At 40.9% G+C, this 21,978-nt stretch overlaps 2 protein-coding genes across 2 annotated transcripts; both read left to right on the top strand.

Moving 5' to 3' along the window:
• The first annotated feature begins 2,051 nt into the window (after nt 1-2,051).
• Nucleotides 2,052-4,527, top strand: nkx2.3 (NK2 homeobox 3). Its single transcript, XM_041789775.1, has 2 exons — nt 2,052-2,684; nt 3,626-4,527. Exons 1-2 carry the CDS (start codon nt 2,297-2,299, stop codon nt 4,270-4,272), a joined length of 1,035 nt encoding a protein of 344 aa, XP_041645709.1. The 5' UTR covers nt 2,052-2,296; the 3' UTR covers nt 4,273-4,527.
• Nucleotides 4,528-7,788: 3,261 nt separating this feature from the next.
• Nucleotides 7,789-9,110, top strand: nkx3.3 (NK3 homeobox 3). The gene is made up of 2 exons (XM_041788995.1): nt 7,789-8,056; nt 8,554-9,110. The coding sequence occupies exons 1-2, from the start codon at nt 7,789-7,791 to the stop codon at nt 9,015-9,017; spliced, it is 732 nt and encodes a 243-aa protein (XP_041644929.1). The 3' UTR covers nt 9,018-9,110.
• Nucleotides 9,111-21,978: the final 12,868 nt, after the last annotated feature.

Below are 21,978 nucleotides of genomic sequence, written 5' to 3'. Positions count from 1 at the left end.
ATGAAGATGATGTATTGGAGATTCTTATTGAGTCGCTCTTTGACACTCTTGAGAGTCTGGGTTTTGTTACAGGCAGGAAACAGACTCTTCCGCTCCGTAAACACGCGTCTCTGCTTGACCACTTCTCGGGCTGCCGGTGGCACGCGAGGACTGCTGGGTGATGGTCAGTGACAGCAGCGCGCGTGCGTGAGAGAGTGTTGAGGGTTTAAAAGCTAATTAGCAGTACCCTGTGTCTCTGACCCGTGACTCTTTAAATTCACAGGAATACGGCGCCAGTGGCTAATAAGGTGTTAACTTTTTCTCCAGCATTGTTTGGCACATTTAAATCTAAACTCTTAAAATGTCAAATTAGCCGAGTCATGTCGTCTCCATTATCATGCAGCGCAGTCTAAATGGAGCTCCTTTTGTTTGGTCTGATGTTTCTGAATCATTGCTCGCCATAAACAAGACTGGATAAATATTTAGGAAACAAACTCAACAGATTTACTGCCTTTTTGAGTATTTTACGAGCCAATATATTCCACTTAAGCCCTCATAAATTCCACCTAACTCGTGCCAAATCACCTTCGAAAATGTGAGAATTTCCAGCTATGATCCTTTTAGCAAGTCTTAGGAAAAGACTACCCCAGCTGACATTTAAATATCTCCATTTATTTATGCGTAATATCAAAATACCTTTGCACACTAGTGTCTTCTCTCTCTGCAGACACAGTCCGTTTTCCCTGGGTTTCTCCTCCACTTTAAGAGTCCCATTTTTAAGACGCAGATCCCTGAGGAGGTGAAGACGCAGCTCTAATCTAAACAGCTTCTTGTTGATGGTGAGCGGATGAGATTATTTCGGCATGCTCTCCTTTTCTTTCCACACGCTTGAGGAGCAATGGGCCTTCAGACACTGGCGCCTGCACTTGGCCACAGATAGACGACTAAAGAGGGGTGTCCCATTTCAGTTTGTTTACCCTGTGGCACAGAAGCAACACTGAAGGGAAACTAGACATCTTTACTTATTATTTAGTTGGCTAAATTAGCAAAAACTTGCAGGGAATATCAGTTAGCATGTCCCCAGTTACTGGGCATGCGCCGAATAACGAAGATCGTCTGCTTAAATAAATACGGAATTATTTTTTTTAAATGACTGTATGATTATCATTTTTATAATTATTATCATTATTATTGCTGTTACAGTGATTGTTATTATCATTAGCTTTCTCATTATTGTTGATATAAGTAGTTTTAGTGGCAGTAATGGTACATTATTAAGGATTATTAAAAAGACAGTTCATTACAAATAAAATCAAAGGAACAAATAATCAAATTAAAGCTGTATTTTGAATCAAATGTCATCCTTTTTAATTCGTGCTTATATATTCAAATGAAATCGTTCCCTTAATGTAAAGACCTCTTAAAAATTGTTTCCCTAATTTTTCCACTTGCAATACTGACCTAATGTCAAGAAAAGTATTATCAAAGCCAAATATTGGTGGAAACAAAATCCTATCAAACATTAAGGAGGTATTACTAAACAACATATCACTCCATTTATATTCGTCGTGCGCCTAGAGTTGCCAAGTTTCCTCATTTCCCACAGTTGCAACACATTATCTTATCCGTGGATTGCCGAGACAGGAAAAGGAGATATGCGTAATCTTAAAAGCACCCAAGTGATGATGGGAAGAGCTGTGAAGCTTTAAGACTATTCAGGAGATAATAAATGCTCTGAAACTCACCGTGTGATTATTGAAATCAGAATGTATAAACGTCTAATTATATAAATCAGAAGGAATGCTCTGTATGCTTTGGTCTGTCTGTTTCTATTGAGATCTAAAAAGCCTGAAATAAACCCGTCCTTACCTTAAACAGCTTAACTAGTCTGAGGTAGTCGATGGTGTTGATATTATTTCATAATTTAGGCCTATATGTCTTCCTGACACACCTACAGACTCGGGGAAAAGAGGCAGAGTCTGGGAGTCCCTCCCGCTTCAGGACGTCACTGAAAGGGAGAGGACAGCATCTTGGCTGACCTAGCTGTCTCTCTAGAGAACTGAATCCAGCCAACCAAACAGGATCGACCTCTCTTTCTCTGTCAGCCCCGCAGACACAGACATTTCAACCAGAGGAGAGGGATGTCACAGCTGAAACTGAGCCAGTCTTCTTCGGTCTACGTGAAAAACAAGCTGTGCGCAACCGCCCTCCACGCCTACGCCGAGAGTATTTACGACTTTTACGCGCCTTCTGGAGACACGTTTTTCGCTTGTTGACTACATTTGGGCACCCGTTATCTCTCTGCTTGGTGATCATAATGCTTCCAAGTCCGCTGATAACTTCCTCCAGCACGCCTTTTTCTGTGAAGGACATTCTGAAGTTGGAGTTGCAGCAACAATCTCAGCAGCAGCAGCTCCAGTTGATCTCCTGCTTTGGTCTCTCTGGCGCGCTGTCACAACCGGGAGCCTTCCCAAACAAACCGTTCCGTTCTCACTCACCGCCCTCTTGCATGCTGGCAGGCAGGGACAGTCCTAGTCCCATCAGCTCCGGTTTATCAGAGAGCGAGGATAGGATGTCCTACCTGAACACGCTGACGGTGCAGGAGAGGCTGGCGGAGTCAGGGCTGCCCGTGGAGATGTTTGGAAACACGGGGCAGAGCAACACGGAGCTCCGGCTGGAGGCCGAGAACGAGGATCAAGACAGCAGTGAGTGCACGCGAGTGTGATGATGAATATGATGATCTCTACTCAGTCAGGATGACCATAGCGGTCACCTATGGTCATCTATGGGAGAACAGACGGGGCAAAGGGGTTAACAAGTTAAAGTTCAAAACCCGGCTCATCTTCCAAAAGTTTATATGAAACCTGTTAATATGCATAGGGCATATTAATGCATGACTATCCACAGTGATTCTGCTGGTATTATGAAATATCAAAGAGTTATAAAAATAATTGCATAATATAAATTAAATGTAAATATCTTGAAAATATAATTTTGCCAAAATAAGTAGGACAGAGCAGACTATCGCTGTGCACATGATATTTTGGTATTTTATTATTAGTAAGTTGCAGTTTATTTAGCTTCTTAAGCTCTAAAGCAAACAGATGTGTGATCATGCACTGATTGAACAAACTGTGCTACTAAATTAAAAAAAACTGGCCAAACTGTGCATGAAACCCTCCCTTGTATTTCCAGAAATCTTAATCTCAAAGTAAATAAATATATCTCGTAGTTTAATAATGCAGAAAATCTAGAAATAAAATTCACGAACAGAAAAACACGTGGATCATTAACTCGACCAAACGAGTCTTCATGGTGTGTTTTACTTTTTCATCTACAAATTATTTAAAGAATCTTGGTAAATTACAAATTAATCATCAAACTTCAATTGTAAAAATATCAGTAATTGAAAAGGGATTTTTTTTGTTTTAAATTTAACTATTCTGAGAATTATTGGCATTGCTAAAACCGTTTTTCCTCAACGTATTTGCATCATTCAGATTTGAAAGAAATAAAATTAAATAATCTGGATAATAATAAAAGATTATAACATAAATAATAACATGAATAAATAATAATAAATATCTCAAATCACTGCCTGGTCATTTTGGCTTTATTCTCACTCTTATATATATTCTCTGTGTAGAGAGCTGCGTCACACTGCCTGCTGACTGTGACGATCCAGATCCAGAGAAGCCCGTCACCAAGCAGCAGAGGACCCGCAGGAAACCCCGCGTGCTCTTCTCGCAGGCCCAGGTGTTCGAGCTCGAGCGCCGCTTCAAGCAGCAGCGTTACCTGTCCGCCCCTGAGAGGGAGCACCTGGCCAGCACCCTCAAGCTCACCTCCACCCAGGTCAAGATCTGGTTTCAGAACAGGAGGTACAAATGTAAGAGGCAGCGGCAGGACAAGACTCTGGAGATGGCCGGACACCACCATCACCACCACCACCACCCACCGCCTCCACCCAGGAGGGTGGCTGTGCCGGTGCTAGTGAGGGACGGGAGGCCCTGTCTGAGCGGATCCCAGAACTATAACACGTCTTATACAGTGGGAGCTCCAAACCCGTACAGCTATAACAGCTACCCGGCCTACAGCTACAACAACACGGTCTACACTAACACCTACTCATGTACTTACTCTAGTTTACCTGCCCTGCCGCCCAGTAACACTGCTGCTAACGCTTTTATGAACATGAATCTGAGCAACATTGGTGCGCAGACGCAGAACCAGGCACCCCAAGGAGCAGTGGTTGCGTCATGCCAAGGAACTCTGCAGGGCATCCGGGCGTGGTAGTGCAGACTTTACGCACAATCACAGCTGGGAGAGACTTTTTGAGAGTGGACTAAAGCATGCCAAACTGATCAACGACTGCAGTGAAAGCACAATTCTAACTGATACAAGTTAGAGAAAGTACAGGCCAGTGGACTAACACGGAAGGCAGGCCTATGAGGGCACTCTAATCCGTTTGTTGTGATGTAAAACTTACAGTTGGTGTATTTTTCTTCTGAGCCAGTGTTTAGAAAAGTATTAAAACTGCTGTTGAATGTTTGATTGTTGCTGATGAGCAAATTCTGTGGGTGATGTCTATTATGATTCAAAATGTTATGAGTGCAAAAATAAGAAAACACAAGCTCATATTTTTTCCAGTTTCCATGCGTAGAAGTACAATCCATCATAATGAATTATTGGCTTTCAAATTTGATTACATATATAAATTGATTGGAATAAAACATAATTGCTGGATTTAAAGAATTTCGTTTTTTCCTATTCTAACACGGTGTTCTTTTTGCCATTTTCCGTGTTTTACGCACGTCACGCGCAGATGAAAACCTGTAACTGATGATGAAACTAAAGACTGATGAAACATTGTGGCACGTGACTGTGTATTAAATGTGTACAACATTAAAAAATGAGGATAATTTACAAATAAAGTTGACTTTTGTCTCAATTGTTGCGTAATTACGCATAAGATCTTGTTTTGCATCCCGTCTCCGCGCTTTTTAAATGACTCTTAATAGGCAGTTTCTAAAAAAAAACAAGAGAATGGCTTTCTTTGGTTTATCCCTCAAGTAGATAAGAGTAGTATTTTCTCATGTTCCCTGAAATCCTTTCAGAAGCCAAGCAAGGTTTTTTTTTCTGGTGAGAAAGCTTAAAAAGTCTGAGACAAGAACCAGAAACTGGGAGAATTTAGAAGAGAGCTCATGTCCGGTCAGGATTCAGAGATGGACATTATCCAGACAGACAGCATCCCCGGGACCCACAGGGCGGAGAGGCTCACACAGCTCTGGATGATGGATTTTGTTTGAAAATATGCCTGACACTAAAATATATAATACCCAAAGTCAAACTTTATATTATACTCATAAGAACTATGATAATGGACATAAGAATGTACCAACGACTTCATCATAAATAGATCAGTTATATAATAGTAACCAACAATTTCATTCACACACTTACACAGCACACACACACACACAACTGCTGCTGATTGCAGATGGACTTAAACAAACACCTTCACCTCCTGGGCATGGTAGAATACGCAGACACTATTAATGGAGATGAATGGCAACGTAAACAGAGTGTTTGTCTCCTGTGATAGCCTCCCCGGCCACTTCCCCTGACTGCTGCACTGCCGGTAGGACATACCTGGTGTCAGCTCTAAGTGCTGCACAGTCACTAGTGTAAATAGAGCTGGCGACAGGACGGCGATGCCTGAGGACGCGGCCTGGACACGGCTGCTCTGACAGGCGCTGCGGTGATCGCTATCTCCAGCTTCCAAAGATAGCAGCTCGGCTCATCGCTGCGCTGAAGGCGCGGAGTTTCCCCAAAACAAAGTCTCCAATGGCAACCACTCAAGGAGCTCGCTGGAGCGCCAGGGCCCAAATATAGAGAAGAACAAAAAGTGTGGAGAAGCTGGAGGGAAGGCTCACCCATTAGGTGGCCCTTCAAGTGTCTCCTGTCTGGCAAAAAGGCAAAATGGACGAGGAAAGCTTTCAGGGTTTTTTGCCAAATCCTCGCAGATATTATCTCAGTCGTTAAGTAATTTAATGTTAGTGTAAAGGCAAAGACCTGATAGTGATCGGGTACAATTTGGAGTGAATTTTAAGTGGTTCATGGACAGATGGTTGCATGGAAAGAGAATGGACATGCGCTACATGTGAAAGGCGGTTACGCATGAACGGAAAGCGCATCTCTGAGTCTGAAGACATTTCACGTTAACACAAATACTCAGAAAATAAGGGGACACATCTCGTCAGCACCAAAAATTTTTAACATGTTAATTCAAGAAAGAGAACATTTGAAAACACTGATGAGGCCACTACTTTTTAAAACATCAGACTTTTATGATGCAGGTTTATTTTTAATGGCAGCATTTTAGGGCACATGAAGGAAAGGTTGATCGTTCACGTTAACCAACAGTAACACAAATAATCATGTCATGCTTCAAGTAAGAAGTCAAAGTTCCCTTTTTTCCTGAACTAATTAGTACCGTTGAGCAGACTTGTCATTATTTATGTATAAGGAGGTGTTTCCCATCAGGACATGTTTTGACGCCCTGGAGCTGATTCTTACTCAGTGGGCAAACAGAGAGATTTCTCTGTTTAGTCAGAGAAAGAAAAACAAAACAACACAGAGGAGAGAGATCACTACGTCTGTCATCGAGACTCCTCGATGCAGGGCTGGCCTGAGGATTGTGTAATGCATTGGCATGTGCGCGCGAGCGAGAGGGGAGAAGAGTGGGAGTGCGGTTGAGATGCCAGGTCGGTGACTTTACGCACTTTGGGAATTATGCACCATAACCACAAGGCGGCGCTGCTCTCCTGGCTTGAACTAAAAGGTTGGAAGTCCTCTGTTCGGATGAAATTACTCCACATGGCTTCTCATTCTTCTAGTTCAGTATAATTCCTGATGTTTTGGCCTGTTTATTTGGGGGAAACTTCATGGTTTGTAGCACCAGGGTGTAAATAATCCCAGGCGTTCAATCACAGATTTAAGATGAGAAAGTAGTACCCACAATAGGTGTGGCACTGGAGAACTGATTGGTTTATTTAATAAATCTACTTTAATCACTTGTGAAAAGCATTGGCATGTGTTGTACTGAGGTTTTTGGTGGGAAAATAAACCTTTAAAATATTAGTTATACCTCATGTAGAAGGCTGTGTAAGTAGAAATGTAAATCCTAACAACTGACAACCAGCAGCAAGGTGCACATTTACGCACGAATTACGCACGACTGGAGAACTTAACGCCAGTCCTCCTATAAAGAGGAGTGTTTAATTAATAGCTGGTAATGGCTGAAAGTGCTGAGAACATCCACCCAAGTCCGTAACTCATGTCCACTATGGGTACTATCTCTCTATCCTATCATTGCGCATGGTTTTATCTTGACAAACAGTGAAAATTAAGCCCTGGAGATTCATGTATATCATCCCCTTCCTTGCTTTCATTAATTTATCATATAAATAACAACTGTATCACATGGGAAATAACACGTCTGCAGAGTCAGCGTCCCCTGTCCTCTCTTGAAGCGCGTGGAGCTGGGCGGCACAAGGGAAGCGCCACACAGAGAAAACAGCCAATCAGAAGTCAGCAGGAGCTGCCGCTGCTGCCGACTGTGTTGTTAAAGAGTTGACAGATCTCGATGCACACTGTTCATTAGCAGATCGGGCGTAGGTCACCACAATTAAATTAGAGCAATCAGAGAAAGCAGAGCAAGGATCGAACCGTTGGGAAATTTAGTTTTAGAGAAGCTGATCTCTTCATGCCTTCAAGTAAATCACACGTGAGGTCGACTTCACATCAATCATGACATTGAGTTTTTCTCCCTTCTCCATTAAAGACATCCTCACCAAACGTGACTACCGGGGGAAGTCCGGTACGTGGAGAGGAGAGCTCGGCGAACCAAAGCGCAACAACGATGGAAGCAGAGTCCCGGATCTGTTTGATCTCAACGCGGATGAGAGCAGAAACAACCAGAGGGGACTTCCTGCTGATCTCAGGCTGTCTGTAGGAAATCTACGACCTGATAGTTGTAGTGAGGAGTCTACAGGAGAGGACACGGAGCACAGACAAGGTGAGGAGCTCTGTCCTGCTGGGTAAAGGAACATTTTAAGACTTTATGTGCAACAAGAAGTAGTTCGAATTGAACTGAAATGAAATCTGCAGCAACTGAAGTCGCTGTTAGGGCAGATGAGTCAAAATGCACCTGCTAAGAAATGTCTAATTATTAGACTATTAGTCTAATATTTTTAGACTGAATATTTTGTTACAAGCTATTTCACGATTGCCTGTTAGTATCTCAGTAATCATCCACTTTGTCTTGTCCTGTCAGACTTTCCTTGAGAATGAAACAGGCTGGAGTGAAAAGCAGAAATCGTTGCGTTTATGTCTGAGATCTAGCGTTGTAAAAAGTCGTATTTAAAATGTTATTAAATCTCCAGACTTTCTTAAAGCTCTGTTGAGACTAAACCTCACTCTGGCCAATCAAAAACAGACCCCTCAAAAAGAAGCGTAGTTGCAGAATGATTTCAACAACACGCTTAACTGTCGTGTATTGTTTTTGGCACACAGAGCAGCATCAGCGCCTTCATGAGCAGCAGAATGACGCAGGAGCAGCTGAGGGGGGATTTCAGCAGAGCAGGCCCGGCACTAAGAAGCGCTCCAGAGCGGCCTTCTCTCACGCGCAGGTTTACGAGCTGGAGCGCCGCTTCCACGCGCAGAGGTACCTCTCCGGTCCTGAACGTGCCGACCTGGCAGGAGCGCTGAAACTCACAGAGACCCAGGTAAAAATCTGGTTCCAGAACAGGAGATATAAAACCAAACGGAGGCAGATGGCGGCCGAGCTGGCAGCGATCGGACCGCCGAGGAGGGTGGCGGTCAGAGTGCTTGTGAGGGACAATGATAGGCAGCAGCATCAGCTGAATGGACTACACTTCCCAGTGACTGCACCTCTGTATCAGCCGTACTACCAGTGTGTGAACTACCAGTGTGTGAACTACTGCTGCCAGCCATGGAGCAACAACAGCCTGCAGTGAACAACTCCACTCATTTAGACTGACTTAAAGCAGCAGCTGCTTGAACTGAAGTTAAAAGATGAGCCTTACACCACTTTCTAGAAACGGACTCAGAGTTTGTAAGGTTTTTATGTTACAGCTGACTCCTAATATTGGCTGCTATGTCTAAAGGATCAAAAAGGGGACTGTACTTCAGGGTTTTAAGACATCTTTGTCTCTCCATTACAAACCAAAACGAGCTTATTTAGTCAGGATTCAGTTAAAAAGCTCATAAAATAAATATGGAAAACAAATTATTTTGTTTTTTCATCAATGATTGCAATATAGACATTTTCCTTCCCTTACTTTCCAGCTGTCAAAAATATGTACTCATTACATTTAGCTATGAAGCAAATAAAAAATACGTGGATAAAAAAAACTTAATATCAGCAGTGATGTATACCAGATGTCAGCGTTGCATTGACTGGACACAACAGTTAAATGTTGGCTGTTATTGGCCGATGCCCATTATTAAAGTGATACATCACAGATTTGTACGCTTCACTTTCTAAATGTAATTGGGTACATAGGGGGGAGTGTTACTATATGTGCAGGGGTGGAGAAGGTGCAACAGTTTTATTTCCTGGGCCAGGTGTGGAAAGAAGGACTGCTTTTATTTAATGTCCAAATGATCCCTAAAATCACAACATTGTGAAAGAAAAAAAGAACATGAGCACATCCTCCATCTCTTGTGTGAAATATTAATGCAATGCCAAACAACCAAAGACAATCTGATATGTTTGCATAGCTCAATCAGCCAGCACAGAACTCATAAGAGAGGTCTCTCCCACGCTTCCTCACAGAGCAGCACTTCTGTCTACATGAGATGTCTTATAAGCAAGATCAAACTTGTCACTCTTAACTGAATTTTCAACACAGGTAAATATTTGTTTTGGTCTGAATTTAGAACCAGTCTTTCCCATTTTTGCTGTGCACGAGTTTTGTCTGAAAATCATAAAATGCATGACAAAAATACCTTTTTTTTTGTTTGGCAAATTCATACAAATTCCTTAAATGATGACAGCTGGTCCAAAAGTTTTTTTGTATTTGAAAATATCCAAAATGTAACAATTAAAATCCAAATCAGGAGGTGACTCACTTAAAGCCCACAGGGATAATGCCTTACAAAAGGCCAAAAGAACCAAAACGGTATGTTGCCTTCGTTGCTCCACAATGACTGCGAAGAACTCCCAATTTTAATCATTCAGATTGATTCCAACAGGAAGGAATTCTGAATTTATATACACCCACTTCGCTTGATCTGTGAGAGGAATGACATTTTAATCTGCTGTTTTTTCCATTTATGGGACATTTTAATGGATCATAAAACTTCACACAACACCTAAGGCTGGCTATGTACACGCCAGATGATGTTAGGCTTGAATTTGGGCCCAAAACCCACCTGATACGAGGCTTGTCAAAACCCATTATTTATCCAAATAATCCTCAAGTGTGTGGTGTCAGTTTCCTATCAGACTGACCTGGAGCCCCCCAAACTGCAAACTATAAATATTAAGTTAGATATTCATGAGTAAAGGTCAGAAACATAAACCTAACTGTGCACTGAGCTAAGAGGAAATTTGAAAAAGATCAGCCTACAGAATTATAGCAATTATATCCCTTTATAAAATCTCATACAAAATATATCACAAAAGCACGTTATGTTAAATCACATCAGTTTCTGTGAGATCTCATGTCTGGTGAATCACCACTGTGAAATTGATACCACAAACCGCAGGAGTGCGGTCTGGCTGAATCGTTTAATGTTTGATTAGAGGATTTAATGTTAAAAATCCTTAATGTCAGTGGTCTCCCATACTTTCAAATTCAGTAAAAATGTGGAAATTGTGGGGTGCAGATGGCCTAGTGGTTAGGCCGCGCCCCAAGCACAAAAACGGCCAGATTCAAGTCTAGCCTGCGGCTCCTTTCCCACGTCTCTACCACACTCTCTCATCCCTGTTTACAACTCTTTCCACCACCTTCCTTTCTGAAAAAAGGCAAAAAAGCAAAAAATATATCTTTAAATGTTTTGAAAATATTCTAGTGTGGAGCTAGCTTAAAAAGACATTCTTTATCTGAGGATATGCACTTTAAATTGGAGGATGTCTTGTGTATATCCGTAAAAGCAACACACAGATAACTGAACAAAGGCAACAGATGAAGAAGCCATAACTGTGTGCACAGACAGCATGATAATACAAACATAATTTTAATAAGTGTGTTTGGAGAAACTAATATTTGTGTTGTTTCTTACACAGTAAAGAAGACATCAGAAACATGACTTCTTTTACTATCGTTCTAAGCTGACTTATTTTACTGACCTGAGCGATTTTTATTTTTAAAATGACTCTCTTGTATAGAAGAGTCCGGTGCAGACTTGGTACTCATTTCTACTGTGTGCTGCATGAGTCAGAGAGGGTCAATAGACCATGGAAATGTTGCACCATGCAGCCGGGCTGCAAAAGACAGCACACATTAATCACACCTTAGCGAGAAGACTACACCCTCATCCTGAAGGAAAACACAACATGGCCACACTTGATGGGAAAATAAAAACATAATCCCTAAAGGTGAGTTTGACTTAGTCCTTAACTGATTATGCTTAACAGTGATAACAGCTCTAACTGCCTGAACTGTGGAGAACAAGTGGAGCCTGCAGACTGCTAAGGAGGGTAAAGTTAACACGCTGCACAAATATGACAGAAGTTTTTGTAATGCAATCAGACAATCTATCAACTTTTATTTATATAGAGCTGAATCAGAAGAATTTCATCTAATGCAAAGAGAGCTTGGCTAGATAGAATTGTCTGTTATACTTTTTAGGGCAATGCATCATTAATCCACCAATGAGTGAGCACTGGGCAACAGTAGGAAGGAAACTGCAAACAGAACTTAATGGTAAACATGCCCACTAATGAAAACTGCATATAAGGGATGCATAAGATTTGCAGTACACATAGATAAAAACAGAAAAAACATGAATGATGCAACTGTGAAGCATTTTCAGTGCATACAACACCACAAGGTAAATAGGACAAATGTTATTTGCCTTCTGTGAGGTGTCATTTCTAGCTAGGTGTTATTACTATCATTAGAACAATCAAAAAACATTTAACAGGGTGTTGCATCAAATAACTGCATTTAATCCATCCTTCAGCTTCCCTTTCTCCACAATGAGCTGCTTTGGCAGACACAGAGACAATCACCTGGTGCCGTCCTCTGGCTGCAGCCCAAACCTCATCAAAACAACACTTCAGATGTACTAAGTGGGTGATATAACAGGTTTCTGAGAGGGAGGAATAATATGTCTTTTTTCCACTGCCCTATCATTACACCAACACATCATTAGAGTTAATTTTTATTAACACAGGGTGTATTTGCTTTGCAGCACCTTAAGAAGGTCTAGGGGAGCGTCCTGGTACTGCATTGTGGCTCTGAGGTATGTCTCTGTCTTTGTGCTCTAATTATTCACATTGTGCTGGAGAGTGGTTGTTATTTTAGACATTGCTTTCTGCCATGACAAGATAAGGTTTTTATTTTCCTTCACCCACTCTGTGATGTCAGAGTGAGGTAAATTTCCATTGAGAACAGTAATAAAAGTGTTTGACAAAACATATTATAATTTTGATGACTGCTGGCATTATCTGCAATCACTAAGGCTGAACATTAGATTGTTTTAAAATGTGGCTTGGCAGAGGGAGCTGCCTTGACGTAATAATAATCTACAAACTAACTGCCTGTAACCGAGTGCATAAATAGAGCGTTTTTGTCATTGTTCATTAACAATGTGTTTTATGGGTGGAGCCCAACTGGTAGCAGAAAATTAGCTAGAAGTAGTTTGAGGTCAAAATGTTCTGAACAACCTGGATGCCTTCTGTAGTTACTTCATCGTTCAGCAGGCAAGTTTTCTGACAGTGGAAACCTAACACTCAGCAATGGGCTGAGGTTTCCTGAGCTATGCTTGCTGTTGAATCAATGGATCAACAATCCAACAAAGTTTCCAAAGTTATATCCTTCTGGACAAAACCAGCATCTATAGAGGGGAAAACTCGAGGCCTACAAATCTCTTGATGGACACAGCTTTGTACTTGAATCCTGAGATTTGACAGATGGTTTTTGCGTATTAAGGACTGACATCCTGCCAAGCCAGTGCTACTATACAAAACACTGCTATTTAAAATTAGTCAAAAGACTGCATGTTGACAGCAAACTGCACTTGTATGTCTGGATTAGTATCAATTCTGTAATTATTTTAGCAGTTTAAAAAAAAAAAGTTAGTACATTAAAGTAGTATGTGGACTATTACATCAAGGACAATACAACTTTGGACTTACTGTATGCAAACACTAATGACCCATACAGCTCATCACCCCTCCCCCCGCTGTGCTGCTCAGATCACAACCTGGTCAGACTGCAGCCCAAAGCCCAACCACCAGGTATGTGAAGAAGCGGTCAAAGGAGGCCACTGAGGCACTGTAGTGCTGCTTCAACACCACAGACTGGGATTGACAGTCTGACCCGCTGCATCACCGACTATATTAATTTCTGCGTTGAGAACACCGTAGCCACCAGGAAAGTATGGTGTTTCTCCAATAATAAACCATGGGTGACTCTTGAGCTGAAGGCCCTTCTGCTGGAGAAGAGAAGGGTTTTTAGATATGACAAAGAGAAGCTGAGAAGGGTGCAGAGGGAGCCCAAGAAGAAAATCAGGGAGGGCAAGGCCAGCTACATGGCCAAGATGGAGGAATAGCTCCTACAGAACAATGCAAGGGTAGTCTGGAGAGGCCTGAAAAACATCTCAGGCCACAGCAGAGGCTCTGGGAGGGGTCCTGAAGCTGGAGACAGTGAGTGGGCAAATTAACTGAATCTCTGCTTTAATAGATTTGATTCTGCTCACACTCCCTCCCTAACACAACTGGGCGCAGACCATCCAGAACCCCGAGCACTCCATCTGATTTCTCTGTCACCCCCCCCCCCCACCCCCCCCCCCCACTCCACACCCCCTGTCTCCATAACAACGTATCAAGTGAGGAGTCAGCTAAGGAAGATGAAGGGGAGGAAGGCTGCATGTCCTGACAGTATCAGCCCCAGACTCCTGAAGGACTTCTGAAGGCTGACCAGCTCTGCAAGATTCTTCAGGTCATCTTCAACCTGAGCCTGAGTCTGGAGAGGGTTCTTTCACTGTGGAAGACTTCCTACATGGTTCCAGTCCCAAAAGCTCCATACCCCAGGGAGCTCAACCACTTCAGACCTGTGACCCTCACCTCTCATCTGACGAAGACCATGGAGAGGACCATCCTCAGCAACCTCCTGGTGAGCTCTTGTCTGGATCCCCTGCAGTTTGCCTACCAGCAGTTCTGTGAGGGTGATGTTCTTTGACTCCTCCTTCAACACCATCCAGCCTACACTGCTCTCTCATATGATCTAATGTTATCTTACAAGCACTGCTACTTGTAAGATGCACCCGAACTAAATCTGATTGAGCATGCATTTCACTTGCTTAAGGCAAAACTTCAGCCAAAAAGACCCACTAACAAGCAACAATCGAAGAGTTAGATAGATAGATTTGTCCAATTACTTTTGAGCCCCTGAAATGAGGAGACTTTGTATAAAAGTAGAAGCAATTTCTTAACCTTTCATAGATATTTTTTTCAATCCCTTGAAACCTGAAAGTCTGCCCTTCAACTGCATCATAGTCATTTTATTTCAAATCCAATGTGGTGGCATGTAGAGACCAAATCATGAAAATTGTGTCACTGTCCAAATACTTCTGGGCCTTACTGTATTTCCTCTGAATGATCATTAATAAGACAGTAGAGGTGTATGCAGTGATTCTGCTTCCTGTAATTTCAGATTATTTCATATTTAGGTCACTTAATGGGTGTAAGAGTTTGTGCTGTGAAGCTGTCATCAGTCTGCCAATAAGATGTAAAGGGAACCAAATGAACCAGGAGACATCCCCTTCTCTCTCCTCTGCACTCTATTTGTCTGTTAAAAGACACCCATACATGCATCTTATGAGATGCTTAAGAGACTTATTAAATGTCTTTCAAAAAGGTGAATTTAATAGTGAGGACAGAGGCTGTGACAGCAGGTGGAGAGGAGAGGCACACAGCAGGCAGAGAGGCAAGTCTTCAGCATCAGTCAAACTAAATCCTGAATCTTTCTTCATGTCTGCACTGTTAAACAATCAGGAAATAACATCTTCGTCTGTACCACCGCTCTGTTTTAGCAATGGGACACCTCCATTTGCTCTCATTTCATCACCTACCACTCTGTGCTGCCACTCTCTCTGTTCGAGCAGCTTCGGACACAAACTGTTATTAATTACTTAAGGTTTTCCCTTTAGCAGCAGGAGACCATGCAACAGAAATTTCAAGGGACAAAATATCTGAAAGCAGGTGCCACCAGTGGTTTAAGGACAATGTGTGGTGGTTTCCACCATATTGCCAACATTTTCTTTGCAGCAGTCAGACCAGAGTCATGTCAGAGCATATAATGTCATGAGAGTACTAAAGTATTGAAGATTTTGAAATCAAAATTATGATTTAAAATTAAATTTTAATCAGGATTTTTTTCTGTGTTCATCATGGCTCATCTGGTTTCCAGCAGCTTTTTATGAGTCAGAAGTCCCTATAATGAGAAAGTAGATATTAGAATGAAGTCAGAACTGGAGGTCTGTGATGTACAGTTTAGGTTATAAATAAACTTTTCTTTGCCTTGGTTTTCTCCTCTAAATACACATGGCTGACTTTTGGGCTTGTTTAAAACCTGTATGATCATCTTCACTACATTCCCAGACCTCAGTAAGAGTATGTTTTTACAGGCAGGAGTCCAATGAGGCATTGAGCATTAGTACATGTATAAATATGTAATGCTAAAGTATGTAAACATCTTGAGATGTGTTGTATCAGTCTTCCTCCACATGAATCGACTCATAGAAAAAAGAGAAAGAGAGTGAATGAGAGGAGCCAGACGGCTGGCAGAAGAATATGTTCCTCTGCCTCTTCAAACAATCTTTAGGAACAGCTCAACAAAGCATTAAAGGGCAGATTAAAATAGGCGTTATTAATGCCAGTGGAAACAGGTAATTTCCTGTTGTCTTTTATGTCAGCTGTGAGGAATGTATTAAAGGTGTGGCTGAGCCACAGTGAGTAAGACAGGAGTGACAGTCCTCACATAATCTACGCCCAGCTGCACTTTAAGATACAGATCTATTGAGGGAGGATTCTCACAGTGTTACCGTTCATCAATTAGACATGCATTTCTGATGTGTCTTTTGTAATAGGAATCCTTTTCTTAAGGGCCTTGTTGATAACAATAATATCATCTCCACTTAACTGCTGCCTGCATAAAGACTGCTGGCAATATGGACAGATTAAAAGCTCACACGAAAACGACACTGGGAGAGGCTTCAGAAAACCATACAGTGTCTGTCAGTTGTTAATTGTTAAATCAGAAACAATTAAACAACCGTTAAATGTCGGGGAAGTAGAGGCTGTTGTTTCTGTTAATGCACTAGACCTCACAGGCACAAGGCAGGACTCAGGAAGGAGAGGGGTCATGGTTAATACCTCTGTTTAAAGACAGAACAGCTTCCCTTTGACCTGGTCTCTCTCTCTGTCACACACACCAAACCAAAAACACACACACATACAGCACATAATCCCACCCAGAGGACTTTTCAGGTTTGTTCCAGAAACTATTAGCAGATAGCATCACTGCACGTAGGAATGTAAACATTTACAGTAAAGCTATAAGACACCCACTCCCTGTGGGGACGACACATCAATCACACCAGGCACATCAGTGCTAACAAGCCCCTGGTTTTAAAAAATAAGAGGAATTAGTCATCATACCTTTGCAAAAAATAAGAACTGACTCCATTTAATCATTCTGCATTGTTCAACCAGACATGTTCAGTTAATGTTCATTCTCCACTGAATTTTGCAGGATCTTTAAGGATTACTGCAACCTACATGCCCTTGTTTATTATAAGTATTAAAAGGTTTTAGGGCAAGCTTCTGTGAAGAAAATATTGGACACAGCCTGAGTGGTGTCAAACATTTTGTTACAGAAGGGGGCTTTGAAGTGAATCCATGTCAGTCACCATACTGACAACACTGTCTCAAACTAACTTTAGATCAACCAAAAAAACAGGTGGACCTGAGGTGGGCTTTAAGCCTCCTGACAAACAGCTACACCATGCTGGCATGCAGTCATATCAGCTGTGCCCTTAACTATGAACAACTCATAACTAGGGGTGTGACGAGATATCGCACCACAAGATCTTGCGAGATCACAACGTCACGAGATGTCTAGTCGAGGTGAAAATCATCTCACGAGATCAATATTGGCCAGACATCAGGAGCAGCAGCTCTCCTGACAGAAAACAATACCTCACTGGAAGTTATAAAAGATCACAAAGGTGCCTTGGACACTTTAAAATTGTTGGTTTCAGGTTAATAAAACAAGCTATTTTTCTAAATAACTGTAAAAAACAAACATGTTATTGACAGAAATATTTCTTTTGAGTGTTTTACATATGGATGTACTTAAAGAGGATGAGAAATAGTTTGATTTTACAGATGTAGCTCTGTAGATAAAGGTCCGTTGTAAATAGTTTTAAAATTCCTTCAAAATAATCTAAATGCTTTTATTGTTGTTATTATAATTGTAGCAATGAGTGCATAGTGTAGTAAAATAAGGATGTGGTAGACTATTCAAATGAAAGGTTTGATTTGAAGAGCATTAAAATGTACAGTTTGACTCAGAGTTAGACAAGATATACTGTGTGTTAGCATTGATAGCCATTCAGTACAAGAGGAGTTAGTTTAAATATTTCTGAATAGACCTGAATGCTGCAACTTTCAGCCACACAAAGGACATATTTTCCACTCATAGTTTTTTTCCAAAATTAAAAAAAATAAAGTGTAAAATCTCGTCTCGTCTCATGACATAAGTATCTCATCACACTTCTACTCATAACCTTCTTAAAAACAAGACAGACAATTCAAAAAATAAATCACCCCTGTAAACTATGTGTCCATACAGACATGAACTATTCCCACCAAATCTGTTATCTTTTAACCTGGCCATACATTTGTTCGCTGATTAGCTTCTTTACTTGGATTTGAGACATTCATTCTGCAAAATAGATGAAGTTTTTGGATCTAGCAAAGGTCCCAAATGTTGTGAGTGTTCTTTTGCCCTACCAAAATTGCTCTGGATACATGACTGGGCAAAATACACAACTGGTAAATAAAAATGTCCACTTGAGAGGTATTCATCAAAGTACCAAAATCTTTTAAAGCTCTGAATCAGGAAAACTGCAGGCACAAAGCTGAAAAATATAAAAGTCATTATTGTTAAAACATTGACAATCCAGTGTTCAAAGCAGAATTGTTATTTTTAATATTTACACTACTTTGGTCCTTTGGGGCAGGGATAGGGTTATACTAGTAAAACTATATATCAATACCTTTTCTGGCAACAAAATCACAAACCCCAAGCAACCCCGACTGGGTAATATTCCGGTTTTAGTTTCCAGAAATTGCAGTCATATTCATTCATACACGTTTGTCACACTTGTTTAGTCTGGCTGTAGCACATATGATTAATTGAGAGTGGGGGACCAACTAGCTCATGGCACAATGTTTTTTTTAAAGTGACTGAGACACAGTGACTGAGTCAGTGCTGATACAAACATCATTAACAGAGCCTCTTATGTTTGGAAAAATACAGCCTCCATTGGTCAACATTAGGCATAATAGCATAGATGGGGGGGGGCAGCTAATAATTTTTCGCAACAAAACTCAGATAATCACTATTAAAAAATGCTTTTTAGCCAGATCTTAATTGATTTAAATCATCAAGACTCTGCAAAGAGGACTGCACAGCAGTGCAGGGGTTACAGCAAGAAGGTTCCTGGTTTGAATCTCAGTCAGGGCCTTTCTGTGTGAAGTTTGCATGTTCTCCCTGTGCATGCACAGGTTGTCTCCACATACTCCAGCTTCCTTTCATAGATCGCACAGTAAGGAAGGTGGAGAAGAGTGGTTAGATTTCTATCAATCATTGTGGTTGCAACTTCCAGGAGAAACACCTCATAATTATGCTGCTGAGAAGATACAGTCAATTGAAGGCACTGGTGTGATGCTAGACTCCACTATGTACAGTAAGTGGCAATGAGCACCCTTCCTACTAGGTACTGGATCATCCTCTGGTTCACAATTTAGCAAGCAGCTAACTAGCTGAATGTCAAACGGTGAAAACATGGACAACTTTACAGCTCTGTAATTTTGTGGATGCCCTATGTATAACTTTTGAAATAAATACCATGCTCCTACTTTATAGTTATGACTGAAGGCAGGCGACATCATGACTCCTGCTATACCTAATATCCATACTGTTTGACTTTTGGGTCAAAGCTGCTGAGGCTAACCTTTTTGAGCTGTATATAGCTATACTGACAGACTGAGTTCAATAACGTTTTTTTTTTTTTGATGCCAAAGAAAAGTGTACTGTCCTGAAATTCAGACACCTTGTCTTACTAATCTGCTGAGCAGAGTTGTTTGCTCAGCAGCCACAGCAGTGGTCACAGTCAACATACAAAGAAATGCAGTGATCCAAGATCTGTGTTTGTCAGAACAGGAGCAGAGGTCATGGAGAGGATTAGAAAGATAAGCCCACCCAGAACTTAGAAAGAACAGGCTCATATTAGCACAGGTCTAGTCCACATGGTGTCTGTGTGTGCATTTGTGTTTGTGTATCCACTGGGAGCACATACAGGAAGTGGAGGGGTAAGTCTTACAGGCTTTTCGGGGATCCGGTTAAATCATCCAGGTAAATGCTCAGGAAAGTAAGGTTGTCAAATGGTTTTATTCCTTTTGATACCATGTATTTCAAAACCATGCAATCTATACTTTTACAACTCCATAAAAACAAAAAGGAGCCAGTCTTAAAATGAAGGGGTCAACGTGTCAATGAGCATCTCGGTCTATGTTCTGAGTATTTGTCATTTATTGACTCTGATATTTCCTTTTTGAAGTTTGTAATTGTATGTGTGGTCTGGGTAGACAGCAAAATCTGAATTGCCCTTTGGGATGAATAAAATTGTCTGAATCTGAATTAACTCAATGATCCTTTACTGAATGTTGCAAAGGTATTTGTGCAATATAGAAAATATGCAGGTGTTTGACTACAATTGTAGTCATTTAAAACAAGAAATTACCCAATATTTTTGTTGAAGTGGTATTGATATACAGTAGGTATCACCATCAATTGATTTTTACTAGCATCATATCCAAGTTTGAAAAATTACCAAAATAAATTTGAGAAAAGATGGAAAATTAAAGACGAAAACTAGATGCATCTGCAGAAACAAATCACCAGTTTCAGAGATTGAGTATGTGTTGATCTCGTCTGTCCATAGAAGGACAGGAAGTCCACCAAGCAGCTACTTTTCCTCGTCTGACTCTCTCTGCTCTCATGTCTCCCACACATGCTCAGACAGACAGACACTCCTCCAGATTTGGCTGGAAGAATCCAAATGTTTTAATTAGCAGTGATAAGCACAGACAAGGAGAGCATTGAGCAGCTCTGTCACACAGACGTCTCCTATCAGCCAGCCGATAAAGAAACTACTCAAGCCCACTTACAGCCTCTCAAACCGTCCTCCTCCCTCGTCTCCTCATGGTCTCCCTCCAAAACTCGAATGAGAAAGACTCCCAACCTTATTGTGAGAAACGGCGTATTCAAAGTATCTTAGAAAGTTTCATGAGGCTTCTTTTGGCACATCTTGTCGCAAATAATAGCTGCCTCCCTCTCACAGTTTTACTTGAACCCAAAGTCACTATGTTTTTCTTCTTGGACCATACTTTTTTTTGCATGGCGAGGGAGATCATGGCGATTTAGGATGGAAATCGCAGAGTAACTCACGATATGATATGAGGCCCATAATAACAGTATCATATCGTGATACAGCGTTCTTGCAATAACTGATGTTTCAAGATAATCATACAATGATCCATCACTATGTCTGCTCAACTGGAGAATACAACATGTTTCTGAAAGGGTAAAGTGCAAAAATTATGAATTTATTCAGTGCAATTCATTCCAGCTCCACCATATATCATGTATAATACATAAATATTTTCTACAACTGGTTGACCTAACCCCACTGTCTTCTTTTTATCATTTGCACTTGGTGTCTGTACCTGAACACCCCCAGAAGGACTGAAATAACTCCCCCTACAGAGTGCTAATAAAATTGCACATTTATCTAAACTAAACATGATTTTCATTTTTAATTGATTTTCTTTCCTTCTCAAAATTAAACATAAAAAATATAAATAAATGTAAATAAATCAATAAATCTCACAAAAGAAATCAAATTTCCCATTTTTGGTCACGTGTAAGCTGTAAATCTGTCTTTTAAAGAATACTGTGTAGTTTCAGCAGAGTATTTCACACAAGGATTAGCATGAGGAAAATCAATATTGCCTTTTATTTTATCATACATAAATAATAGGTATAAACTTTAACTTTTGTTACTTGTATAAATCATTTTACATACACATGATGGAGCCGTTCAACAAATAAGGAAGAATGGGAAAATCATGTTTTAAATACGCTACAATTCCAAATTTATATACAGAAAGGATACTTATATTGCTGGTTGGGCTTTTTATCTTAAAATAATTATAATTTTTGTTCGCAAACAATTTTAATCTTTCCCATTCAGATTGTTATAAATCATACACAGTCCTTAAATATCGCTAGAATTTATTTATACCCTACAAGTGGTTTTCCAAGGGGCCACACAAGCCCTGAACATTTTGAAAGAACCTCAAATGTAAAACAAATGCCAGACTGTACTTCCCTACTCTTCTCTCAGTCCTACTTGCATCAGCGTCTCTTTGCACAGGAGACGATTGGTGCTCTT

Source organism: Cheilinus undulatus, linkage group 6 (genome assembly GCF_018320785.1).
Source record: "Cheilinus undulatus linkage group 6, ASM1832078v1, whole genome shotgun sequence".
NCBI lineage: Eukaryota > Metazoa > Chordata > Actinopteri > Labriformes > Labridae > Cheilinus > Cheilinus undulatus.
This window is presented reverse-complemented; position numbering and strand designations above follow the sequence as displayed.

Coding starts and splice junctions, on each gene's coding strand:
- nkx2.3 (XM_041789775.1), top strand. CDS start 2,297: ATGCTTCCAAGTCCGCTGATAACTTCCTCCAGCACGCCTTTTTCTGTG. Junction 2,685..3,625: donor GAACGAGGATCAAGACAGCA/GTGAGTGCACGC, acceptor TTCTCTGTGTAG/AGAGCTGCGTCACACTGCCT.
- nkx3.3 (XM_041788995.1), top strand. CDS start 7,789: ATGACATTGAGTTTTTCTCCCTTCTCCATTAAAGACATCCTCACCAAA. Junction 8,057..8,553: donor GGACACGGAGCACAGACAAG/GTGAGGAGCTCT, acceptor TTTGGCACACAG/AGCAGCATCAGCGCCTTCAT.